The sequence below is a fragment of the Mchenga conophoros genome, linkage group LG12 (genome assembly GCF_057382185.1).
Source record: "Mchenga conophoros isolate Kocher_MC1m ecotype Shallow Benthic linkage group LG12, M_conophoros_male_GT1.1, whole genome shotgun sequence".
Classification (NCBI taxonomy): Eukaryota; Metazoa; Chordata; class Actinopteri; order Cichliformes; family Cichlidae; genus Mchenga; species Mchenga conophoros.
In genome coordinates this window covers 3,140,220-3,150,309 of record NC_140537.1, presented here as the reverse complement: position 1 = coordinate 3,150,309, position 10,090 = coordinate 3,140,220, and the positions used below count along the sequence as shown (strand labels likewise).

The window sequence follows — 10,090 nt, the reverse complement described above, 5'->3', positions numbered from 1 at the left end:
TGGTTTTTGAAAAACATTTATTCTGAACTGTGCACCACAATTTCAAAACATTTTCTGAAAGATGTAACAGTATACATGTTCTCACTTTCATTAGAATTTTGTTTATCAAAAGGTCTGACATGGTAAATGCAAATAACAGCATTCTCATCACTTATTTCTTCAATACAATATGCATGTCCTTCATTCATCACTTTGTGGAACTTCAACGCACTTCTGCTCTCCCCCATATTCCATCTTCACAAGCATATCCTGTGCGGAGATTGAATAAAAATTAGTTGACACTAATTAATGGCACAAATAATCCAGTAAACAATTGCAGCACAGTAAAAAAAAAAAAGGAATCCTCTTTGAGCCAGGTAATACTGAACTAAATGTAAAACTTTTTCATTTTTACCTAAACCGTGTGCACAAAACTCTGGAGGGATCTATGCTAACGTAGAATCCAGTCAGGACGCCTGCTACTGCTGTTTGCTCGTTTATTTTTATTTTTATGGGCGATCGTTTTCAGGCTTCAAGTAGCACCATTATACCAACATTTCACATTCTAGACATTGTTTTAGGTGTATTTGACCAAAAGTTTGACTGAAAATTCACATGCAAGCTTTTTTCAAGGCTGTGGTATTTGCCCGCAAACAATACCTTTCAGCTAGCTAAAACAGAATATTATGCTATCACCGAGCAACATGGCTAATGCCTTTCACACAGCTTTGTCTCAACTCCAAAGAGCCACAGAAGTAAAAGCTCATAATAATAATTGAAACAAGCTTTGAAAAAATGACTTACCAAGCATGGCAAACAACTCAAATATGTAGAGCAAAATGTTCCGAAACGGCTTCACTTCAGCTTCGATTGGAGCCGTGCTGGGGGCGGAGTCTGTGAATTTACTCTGTTGGTGTCATAGCCCCTGTAGGAGTTCAGAGTTAAGAGGTCAAGAGTTAATGTTTCCATTGTAACACCTCCAGATTTGACAGAGAAACACTCATTTTTAACACTCGATTTTAACTACTATCATTTTACACCTCAGAGTTACATTAAAAGAATGTGACTCTGCTTAGAGTAAAATTAACTCTACTTTTGCAAGAAGACTATTAACACCAAAAAATTTAACACTTTTGAATTTGCTGTGTACCTACAGGAGTGTTTGTACCTAATGTAACTGTTACGAGGTATCGATGGACAAGAATATGCACCGCCAAAGGTTTATGAAGATTGGCTAAGAATCCTGTAACGAGACAGAGATGTAAACATGTTAACATAAAGTACCACTTTGTAAGGTCAACTGCGAGTGAAGGAAAAGTAACTCTGGATTATTGTTCAACAGAAGAGATGGTAGCAGATGTAATGACAAAACCTGCAACAAAAGTTAAGTTGTTCAAGTTTGAAAAGTTTATGTTTGGACATTAACCAGGTATACAGACATATATACAGCACCGGCTGAGAAACCCTATATGTGTTTTTGTTACTTAAGAGAGTCATAATATGAGAGCAAGTGGGGGTGTTGACATGAAGAAAGAAAATGCTCTCAATTATGGAAACAGCCAGAGGGTTTATTTATGTTTGAGGTGTGATTTACATGTGTGTGGCTGTTAATAAAGTTGGCGTTCTCTCGGGGGCGTGAGCGTTCATCCAAAATGGCAGAAGGCTGATGTGTTTGTTCCTCCCTAATTATCGTCGGTGCAGTTTACCATGTACATCAGATTTTCCTGCGCACCTTCATACTTCTGCTAACAGGTATGTTTTGCCCCTTTGTTCACGTGCTTTAACTTCACTATAAGTGTATTGGACATGTGGCACATGGTGGGAATTCTGTTCTTTAAAAATAAATGTCCCTGCAGCACAAGTGTGTATACACTTCAACACAATAAGAACAGTAACAGTATATATTTGTGTGTGTGCTGAATATGGGAGAAAGATTCAAGACATAACCACAGTGCTTAGAGGCTAGTGGAGCTAAGAGCAGACCGCAGGAACCTCCCTGAACAGGATCCAGTAACCATCACAGATATCCAGGAAACAGTCTCCAGCATGAAGACTTGTCCTGATCCCCAAGGACACATCTGCACTTCTGCCATCTTTGATCATTAACTTGGAGTTTGGGGTCATTCTCACTGGAAATTTGAACGTCTAACTTAATTTGGAACCTGCCTTTGACCATATAGCAGCTAGGATAGCCTTCCTAAAGCCAGCAATGTCACACAGCCCATGTCTGAATGGACTTGCAACTAGATCAGCTATGCAGAAATAATATTGGTCTCTGTTACTTTGATGTGCTTGACAAATAATTTATAAAAGGATCCAATCAGATTAAGTAACCTAGACACCACAGGATCCAATCAGATTGCAAAAAGTAGTTTGCACTAATGACCCATTATATTTGTGGCTCCTCTAAGTTACAGGTTCCTGAGCTCAGCTCGTAAACAGGCTTTAGGTGATAGAAGTATTTCTTAATGGAACGCAATGATTATTCTAGGAATACCTGTCTGTAAATGCTAGTTGCCGCCTTTAAATGACTTATTACTACTGATGCATCCATGTAATTTGTTATTAAAGTGCAAGTGTCGATTAGCTGTGTAAAGTAACACTGAAAAGGAAGCGGTTCTGCCAGCCTCTCACTTTCGACCACTAAGAAGCTAAATGAGTCACTAACTTTCACATAACAATAGGCTCATTCTGCCTTACAGATGTTTTTATTTTTGGCAAATTATTATGTGCGAAGCATGTAAGTCTGTTCCTCTGTAATGCTTTCTGTGTTTGTCACAATAAAAAATAGTTTTCTTGAAGTTGAACATTATTATTCAGGACAGTGCATGTGTTGGGCACTGATTATTGCGTCACTACAAGAATGTATTAAGAGGATAATCGAAGTAAGTTATGGTAAATGGAATGATTCTTATATGGTATAGATTCTTTTCTACTCACAAAGCGCTCTATACAACATGCCTCATTCACCCCCAGTCTCACAAGCACTTCTAAACACAAGTGCAAACTAATCAACATTCACACTCCGATGAATGCACCCCAAGTTAGAATATAATATGGAGTTTGTGGTTTGGAGTGCTGGGTCATTAAATGGCCATTGCATTTTCCAATTCTCCATATTTTTGTCAGTTCGAAACACACCAGCATTTAGTTTGTGGTTATTTGACTTCTGCTGGCACACTCAATATCTTTTTTGTTGAGGCCACCTGACACAACAGTGGTCTGTGCAGCAGTGCCTGTTAATGTCACTTGAACAGTGTTACAGAGTCTTGGACTCTTGGGACTTGAGCTAAGGCAATATTTCACAAACCCACAGTTACTGTGTTACTAATATTGAAACTGCTTCTGTGTATCACATCTGTGCTATGGAAGGAGAGGAAACTGACCTTTTTCTAAATTGGGGAAGGACTAATTTAAATTTGCAAAGATCTTAAGATCTGCAAAGGCAAAGTCTGTTAGTTTTTGGAGCATTTTAGTCAAAGAATCAATGGGCATGGGAAATTAGTGGTGCACTGGGAATTATTATATCAAATTCTTAGCACAATAAAAGCATTGCTGTATGGGTTACAGTGTGAGTGATTGTGTGATGGCGTCAGCCACACATAGATAAAACAAGTCCATTCATTCACTTTATTAGTTTGATTTGCAGTTGCTTCACTAATATAATTCATTAATGTTTTTACTTAAACCTGACACTAATTTAATGAAGCGTGCACATAATGGCATTGTGTGGTTTTTCTAAAGATGTTTTTTGTTATATTAATTATGTTTTTCTTTCTTTGAGTTACCTGGTTTGGGGCGGTGGCTGTTTCCTGTCTGGGCAAAAGGCGTGGCCGAGGGCTGGGGGCTTTGAATGCCGACCACTATAAAATCTACCCTCCTGTGTCTTTGCGATTAGGCCAGTTTGTGAGTTAAATTGTGTCAACTTTGTTTCAGTTTCTGGAAGTTGTGTTTTGATTAGAGTTATATTTAGTTGACCTCTTTTATGGGCCCACTAATTATATTTTTGAATTCTGTCTCTTTGAACTTTTTTGAGGGTTAAAATAAAGAAAACCCATTTTAAAGACATTATTTCTGTGTCTTCTATAATATAAAACTTGCACAACCAAGATATGGAGTTGTTTTTTATTATAAGACAGTTACTTTAATACACAGAGAACACAGTGACTTCAGAGCCAACATTTAGTTTCACACCATGGTCTTTCCTTTACCTTAACCTAGGTGCTTTTATTGTCTAACCACAGGCTGGAGTCTGGATGTGAAACTTGGAGTGTGGTGTGGCAACACATGACATGGTTTTCTTGCTGGCAGTTTGGCATGTGACAACAGGAAACGCACAGGTGATACTGAAAATGTTAGAATACATGAGATCATTCCAGAATCCCTTATAATACAGACTGTCATGGTTTGGTGGGATGCAATCATGAATGTCTGCTGTATGGTTTGTAAGTTTATTAACAATCCCACCCACTCGCTGGTCCCCAGTGCAGTTCATAAATATGGTGATTACTACCACCACCATTTAGTAATATATATAGAAAAGGAAAAAATACAGAAAATAGTTTTGTGTATAAGATAGTTGTGAAATAATAGATAAAAGATGGGTACTGTGTGATATCTGTTAATATTTTGGGTACGTAGAGAGATCTTCACTGTAAACCAGCTAACTATATAACATCTGTGTTGTTTCTAAATGGGAATTTCAAACATAGTCTTCCGCCAACACTGGATCTTGGGACTCAGATACCAGTCATATCCATGTCATATCCACATGTTAGAAATTTCCAGTCATTTCTGAATCACTTCTGTTCTGAATGTCTACCTGCCCCTTCCTGAAAGACTGGAAGGTATCTCGAAAGTTTTGCGAACCGAAGTAGTACAACAGTGGATCCAGGCAGCTGTTTACTCCCGCAAAAATCCAGGTTGCGTAATATGCTGTCTCAAACTGAAGGAGAAGATGGCATTGTTGCGGGTAGTATTTTTTTAATATGACTCCTACAGTCCGTACCACATTCAGAGGCAGGAAGCACAAAGCGAATATAACCAGACACACACCTATCATCCTCTGAGATTTCACCTTCACTTTCAGACCTTTAGCTGTGCTAATGTTTAAGCGAGTTAAGGTGTTTGCTAGACGGCTATAGCATGCAGCAGACACAAAGAAAGGGAGTAAAAACCCGAAGATAAACAGGATAAAGTTAATGACAAAGTAGGATTCTGTCAGTTTGGTCTGATGAATGGAGAGACATTGTTTGTTTTTCCCTTCTGTGGTGGTAGGAAGAGTAAAAGCAAAGATCAGAGCCTGGATCAGTAGCAGAGACCAAACTCCAGCGCAGAGCTTCCTGACAAACTCCTTCCGTTTTATACAAGAGCTCCTGTTGAAGTGAACAACAGCCACATACCGATGAATGCTGATGAGAGTGAGGAAAATGGTACTGCCATAGAAATGTGAACTCAGCAGGGCAATCTTGAGTTGACACAGGAACTGACCGAATGGCCAGTTGTTACCCATAGCAAAGTAAACTGCCATCATGGGAGTGACTGGTGTGGCGATGGCATCGCTGAGGGCCAGGTGGAACTGCAGCGTGGTTCCAGACGTCCAGCAGGGCAACCGGCAGCAGAACACCCACAGGCTGAAGGTGTTCAGGAGGAAGCCAATGAAGAAGACCAGGCAGAGCAGGATGGTGATGGACACATGCTGACTCTCCGCCAGGCAAAGGTCAGAAGCATTGCTGTTATTCCCAAGCTGAGAGAGAACTTCACCAGGCATCTTTGAGTTCCTTACACCTGTGAGAAAACAAAGCAATCATCACAACACAGTCATGTGGCAAAAGCTGTAGTTTGACCGCTTGAGGCTGGCTCCAAAGAGAGTAATGGGTAGTTATGCTCACTGCGTTGCCTGTGTCGTGGGTGTCACACCATGTGTATCTTTTTGTAAGCTGTTCAGCTGTGGCGACCAAGGCAAGACGCAAGTGTATGGTTGTGTCGGTTTAATGTTCCCGCGCAGAGACATACAGACATACAGAGGGAGACGTTGGAACAGTTTGAAAATTCTGGACCTTGTGAAAAACAAACACATGACAAATTCTTGGCTTCTGGTTTTGACTTCTTCCTCTTTTACATCAGCGTTTGTGTGACAATATTGTCTGAGTGTCGACACCTGTTGTTCAGGATAATACTGCAGCGGCTCCTGTACCTCAATGGCGGTTTTAAATACAAGTGACTGTGACACAAGGTTGCAGCAGTGAATATAAATGGGCCCTTTGTACTCACTGTTCTTGCCCCAAAATGACACACATACTGGTGCAAGTCACATTTTGGTATGGTTTTGGCCAGTTGTGCACATCTCAGTTTTTGTAACCTTGTGTGTTTGCTTGGGGTTTATTGGGGCTTACATAACCACCACACTTCTCTAGGTGATTTTTGTTTGCTTGTTTTTTTTAAAAGCTTATTAGTTGAGATTTTGTTGAGGATTTGGCTGATTTGATTTGAATGTAAATGAACCGGTGCCTCTTTTCTACTCTAACCCAGCACTCAGAGCACTTTACACAACTTGCCTCATTCACCCTTTCACGCAAGCAACCCTAACCCTCCTTGGGATTGATCAAGAGATTGCTGAAAATAAATGAGGCCTTAAATTACACGGGGTAACATTTTACTGGCAATTTTTACCATCTGTTTAATAGAGTTGAGATAAACTGGGTAATCAAATGCCATTGAAGTGTTGTGTGCTGTTAGGAATCCTTAACTGACCAATCAGCATGCAAATATATTAGTATTATTGTCCTGCTTCTGGATTATTATTTTAACCATTTAATGCCATCTGCTCCTGTTTATTGAGGACTGTGAGTGACAGTCACTTCAGGCTCCCAAAGCCTTTGTTTGAACTCTGAATTGGCAGTATGTTTAGCCAATTCCTCCCAAAAAGAGAAAGCTCGTGGAGAGAAATCCTTTCATTTTGTTGATGCTGTTCTGCAACTGAGAAGTGTGTGTTTGTTTTTCCTTTATAAACACACCTACACATCCGTGTCCATCATCTTGCTTCCCCAAAACAAGGCTTCCTGACATTTTACTGTGGTAAAACTGCACAGCAGCATGGTTCACCTTGAAACCATTCAAACAATCCACTTCAGAAAAGTAAGAGTAAAGTACTCAACAGATTCAGTTTCAGTGCCTCATGTTAATCTCACTTTATTCATTCTTTTTTCCTTTGATCTGTTTATTCTTACTGAATCTTTTCTATATTATTGCCCTTGCACTCTTTTTCATTATTTATTCATAATGCTGAATGAATAATGAACAACTTTTAAGAAATCCGGCCACATTCTCTTCAATCTGCTTCAATCTCAGCACAGTTTGAGATTGAAGCAGTTTCCCTTGTTGCCCATGCTGATATGACTTCAGGCTCAGCTTTGAAACTGCCTGTCTGAGTACAACAGTCTGCGTTTTTTCTTATTTGTTATTCACAAATAAATAAATGTCTCCTGTATGCATCAGGCTTAAATAGGCTTATTAACTGCTTGGTACTTTCTTACTGTCAGGCTTTCTATGATCCTGTCTGAACATTTTGAATTGCACTATCCTATGTGCTGTAGTAATGAGTGAAGAGCTGCATGGATTCCAGATTCTGGTGACTCAGACATCATCCCAGCGTGATGTGGCAGCTTTCCTAACAGCGTCAGTGTTCAGTGGAGCTAAGGTCAGGTGACATGCAGTTATGTTTGTCTTCTTCTGTCTTCAGACTTTAACCTCCCTGGTAGAGGTAATGTAAAAATCATGTCTGTTAGTAGAATTCATGATGCCTGTGATTTCAGAGATTTTAGAGATCTGGATCCAAGAATTTTTGGAAGAATTCTATTAACCTATATGCAGTTTTGAATCTTGAGCTGCTGCTTCTTCTTGTAAAATGTTTGGATGTCTTTGTCTGCATGAGCCATTTGTCCTGCTTTAGCTTTCTGAACAGTGTTTTGAAGACTTTCCTCTAAGAACACCACCTGTTGATAGGACCTGTGCTTTTTTGTGGAATCAAATCCTGTATCTGTATCTTTTCTATCTCTCACTGAACTGATCTTCCAATAGTGAGCTCACCTTTGGTCTGCCTGTTCCTGCATTTGATGCAACTGATTCAGTTTCCACAAAGAGTTTTACAGCTTCACGTGCTTAACTCTTACCAACCTTGTGTCTAAGATCAAACTAACAGCTCTTCTGACACTTTTAGATGCCATACTGTCCACGATAACTGTTTACATTTAAGAGTGTTTTTTGGAACAATGAGTTGATAAAATCAGTTTCATCTCCTTAACTCAAGGAAATTTGACCTTTGGTTCGGAGGAGCACTGAAGTACATCTTCTTGCTCATTAGTCCACAGTCTGAAATATTAATGTTCTTTTACTTTTACAGTTAGAACTGTACTTGTGTAATTTCTCACAGTTTCTTGTTATTTCTAAGCTTACATGAAAATGTGAAAGATTTCATTGGCTACAATCATACATATGTGACGCATATATATGAATGAACCACATGCTTTAAAGCAAAAGCAAAGTAAAATATGTAAGTCTTGTACTTTCTTGTAATTGCAATTGTTTTAAAGATCTTACCAGAGCTGAAGTTATCCTCAGTAATTTGTATCCAGTAACACAATGACTGCCTCTCTTGAGGAGTGTCAGCATGTAGAGTTGTTAGGGGCGGAGCTCTACAGTGACAACTACTGACAGCAGCTTTTTTTTCCTGCCAGCTATGTCAGGACTCAAAGTAACAATTTCCTTAAATGTGCCTTGTGTAGATGACGTGAAACTGCCAGCTGCCTGTTGGGATGCCCGTCAGTCAAAGCAGCCTTTTTTTCTGTTTCAGCTCTCTTTAGATTTTTCAGTGATCTATACAACGATAAGACTGCTGCCATATAACTGATAAATAGTTAATCAAATCTTCCTTCTGTTTACGTTCTAATAGAGTTCTTCATTAAAACACATTTAGAAACTCGACCAAAGAAAAAGTGTCAGGAGTGCACAGTAACGCTTATGCCTCTGCAGTATGCAGCTTTTCACATGCAATGAAAAAGCAGTTGTAACAGAAACTAATGTGAATTGTGAACTCTTTTACTTTTTTGCAATCTGCAGTTTCATCAGACCACATGAGCCCGAGACCTCCGTTTCCACACACAGAGGATGAATTTCTTATTGCTGATTTTATGAGGGGTGCTTCATATACAAAGTATATTTATTGTCTTGTGTTTCTGTCTGTTTTGTGACTCTTAAAAAAAGGATTTTGAGAATTTAACCAAGACAAACTGTCTCCGCTGTTCTCTACAAAAGCCTTGTGTTGATTGTGTAGATTGTCGTCTCGGATCTGTCTTGTGATACATCATAAATCCACTTTACTGCACGAGGATGTAACCATTTATATACTCCTATACTCATCACCACAATATGTTTAAATACTTTCTTGTTGCTAAAACTGATTCTGAAGAAGGATTTCAACAGCTCAGAAAGTGTAGCAACTGTAGCAGTTTGTCTTGAAACAACAACTGTAATCTCCACATTTTTACACATTTTTCATTTTTTACACACTTTTTTTTTTCTCAAAATAGATTTTCAACTTTAATATCAAAATTTTGACTCTTTTTTTTCTCTTCTGGTAGAGAAAGTGAGGCCTAGTACACATTGATTTGCTACGGCTGCCTGTTGGGATGCTGTCAGTCAAGCAGCCAGATGTGGACGTGGATGTGTGGATGAATGTTAAAATATACTTTCATCCACCATATAGTAGCAAGGAAGGGGAAAACTATCTCTAGGGTTTGAATCTATTTTCTGCACCAAGCTGGACACACACCATTTAATGCAGTAAAGTTACTATGTAAGATTCTATTGACATTAACATTCTTTTGGAATTAGCTTCAAGTGTTCGTTAGAGGAACTGCAATTTGTAGCAACTCCTGATGGCTTCAATTTCCCTCGGGATTAATAAAGTATTCTGATTCTGATTCTGATTTAGCCTTACTACTTGCTTCTTCCATGTACATTTGACGCTGTAGCCAAGTGACTGAAGTCTGCTAAATAAAATACAGGCATATGTCTTGTAAGCTCTGAAAAGCAACAGAATGCAGTGCCTTGT

General features: G+C 39.0%; 1 protein-coding gene and 1 long non-coding RNA gene across 2 annotated transcripts; both read right to left on the bottom strand.

Annotated features, from left to right (window-relative positions):
- Window positions 1-1,080, bottom strand: LOC146561890 (uncharacterized). The gene is made up of 2 exons (XR_014894520.1): window positions 784-1,080; window positions 1-249 (listed from the first exon to the last, which is right to left on the bottom strand). It is a non-coding gene; the product is annotated as an uncharacterized LOC146561890 (long non-coding RNA).
- A 3,128-nt stretch (window positions 1,081-4,208) lies between these two features.
- LOC146561889 (P2Y purinoceptor 2) lies at window positions 4,209-8,599 on the bottom strand. The gene is made up of 2 exons (XM_085293066.1): window positions 8,578-8,599; window positions 4,209-5,766 (listed from the first exon to the last, which is right to left on the bottom strand). Exon 2 carries the CDS (start codon window positions 5,747-5,749, stop codon window positions 4,754-4,756), a length of 996 nt encoding a protein of 331 aa, XP_085149192.1. The 5' UTR covers window positions 5,750-5,766; window positions 8,578-8,599; the 3' UTR covers window positions 4,209-4,753.
- Window positions 8,600-10,090: the final 1,491 nt, after the last annotated feature.